This window comes from Etheostoma cragini, chromosome 16 (genome assembly GCF_013103735.1).
Source record: "Etheostoma cragini isolate CJK2018 chromosome 16, CSU_Ecrag_1.0, whole genome shotgun sequence".
Classification (NCBI taxonomy): Eukaryota; Metazoa; Chordata; class Actinopteri; order Perciformes; family Percidae; genus Etheostoma; species Etheostoma cragini.
The window spans coordinates 24,084,295-24,086,110 of record NC_048422.1 but is presented as its reverse complement, the minus strand read 5'-3'; the positions used below and the strand labels follow the sequence as shown (position 1 = coordinate 24,086,110).

The window sequence follows — 1,816 nt, the reverse complement described above, 5'->3', positions numbered from 1 at the left end:
CCCCCCCCCCCCCCCCCCACACACACACACACACACACACACACACACACTCTCTCTGAACAGGTTTGAACCGCTTCTAACAAAGGGAGTTGGCTGACAGAGCTCACTTTATGTCATTTAAAACCTTTATTCCCCTTTCAGTTTGTCTGAACGTTACACACAACTTAAAAAAAAAAAAAACATCGTTTGCTTTCGATTCTTGGGTCGATTTTCGATCGATTTCTTTCTTTCGGGCTTTTATACATTTCATACAAGGAGTGCAACTTTTTCCTCTCTTTCCCTGCAGCAAACTGAAGATGTAAACACTGCAACTCCACAGCATCTTCCCAGCAAGCCATTTAAAGCGTTTAAAAGACATTAAATTAAATATATACACTTTTATATGTAGGCTACACACGGCGACATTTTGTCTGTTTTTGTCTAATTTAACGGTTAATAAACGAAATCATACGTTAACAGACAAATAACGTTTACAATTACTGTTTAACTCAAACACAACCGCTTCTAAAACAAAATTACACTCAAAACAAGACAAAATGTAAAGACTTTATCACAAAAATGACAAAAAAAAACGGACTTAATGTTGAACTAACGGTTATATTGTTAACTAAACGTCAACGTTTACGTCAGCTAACGTTAGACGTTGACGTGACGTCTGGCTGTGGCTCGTTGGGGTTTTTTATTAAAACTTCACAAGTTAAAATGTTAACATTGTGTCACGTTAATTGGTTTTTATGTTAATTTCTAAAGTGGATTTGAGGTGCGGAGGCGAGGAGAAGCGGCGTGTTGAGCTGTTGCATCAGCACCACCGTCGCGGAGGAGGTTTTGGGAGCTTTCGGCTCTCGACTCGGTGTTAAAAGTTGTTTTTATTATTTTTAAGAAGTTGTGTCACGAGCTTCCTTACCTCTCTCGTCTCCTATCAGGGTGTCGTAGTGGTGCAGGTACTCCACCTCCTCGGTGTAGTTCTGCGTGTAAGCCGTGTTGGCGCCGGCGTTCCTCGACTCCGTCCAGCGGACTTTGGCGACTCCTCTCGCGGTTATGTCCAGGCTCCTGACCCGCACGTCCCCGGTGACCTCCACCACCACCCTCCCGGTGACCAGGTCCCCCCCGGAGAACGCCGGCAGGCTGTGCTCGTTCAGGCTGTCAAAGCAGATCGCCAAGACCTTCACTTTGCCCAGAACCATGGCGAGAAAAGACGAGGAAATCCTTCAAAATAAGAGCACGTTGGAGGAGGTTATGAGGCTGTTAGCTGCGGGTGCGGGTGCCCAGCACCGAGCCGGGTCCGCGGCGGGGTCCGTGACGGTTCATCCGGGTGAGACGCTCGTGAGACGGGCCACTTCCGCTCCCTGCTGCCCTCCCCGGTGTCTGCGGGTCTCTGCTGCAGTCCGCCTCCAGCCGCGCCGCTCTTAAAGCCTCTGTGCGCAGAAATAACCTCACTGAGCATGTGCGCACACGTACACACACACACGGGCACGCACCCACGTGCGTTTACACACACGGGCGTGCGGGCGCACACACAGTGAAGGGCAGCTGAGAAGCCAAAAATGTATATATATTAAATTATATATAAATAATAAATAAAATACGGAATAACGGAAAATACTCCAATTCTTTTTGTAATTTAAATAGTTTGTAGCTTTACTTTTTACATCAAAAATACACAAAAGACAAAAACAAATACAGATACACACAGACACACAAATACACACACACAACTACAGCTCCGGAGGACTGGGGACCCCCGGGGCAGATACGCAGAGCTCCGGAGGACTGGGGACCCCCGGGGCAGATACGGGGAGCTCCGGAGGACTGGGGA

At 47.5% G+C, this 1,816-nt stretch overlaps 1 protein-coding gene across 1 annotated transcript in view; it reads right to left on the bottom strand.

Annotated features, from left to right (window-relative positions):
• arrdc3b (arrestin domain containing 3b) overlaps positions 1–1,389 on the bottom strand; it is a 12,222-nt gene extending 10,833 nt beyond the window's left edge. Inside the window, exon 1 of the mRNA XM_034897019.1 lies at positions 893–1,389. Within this exon, the coding sequence (XP_034752910.1) occupies positions 893–1,184 (292 nt within the window). The 5' untranslated portion in view covers positions 1,185–1,389. The remainder of the gene's footprint in view (positions 1–892) is intronic.
• Between the last annotated feature and the right edge of the window lie 427 nt (positions 1,390–1,816).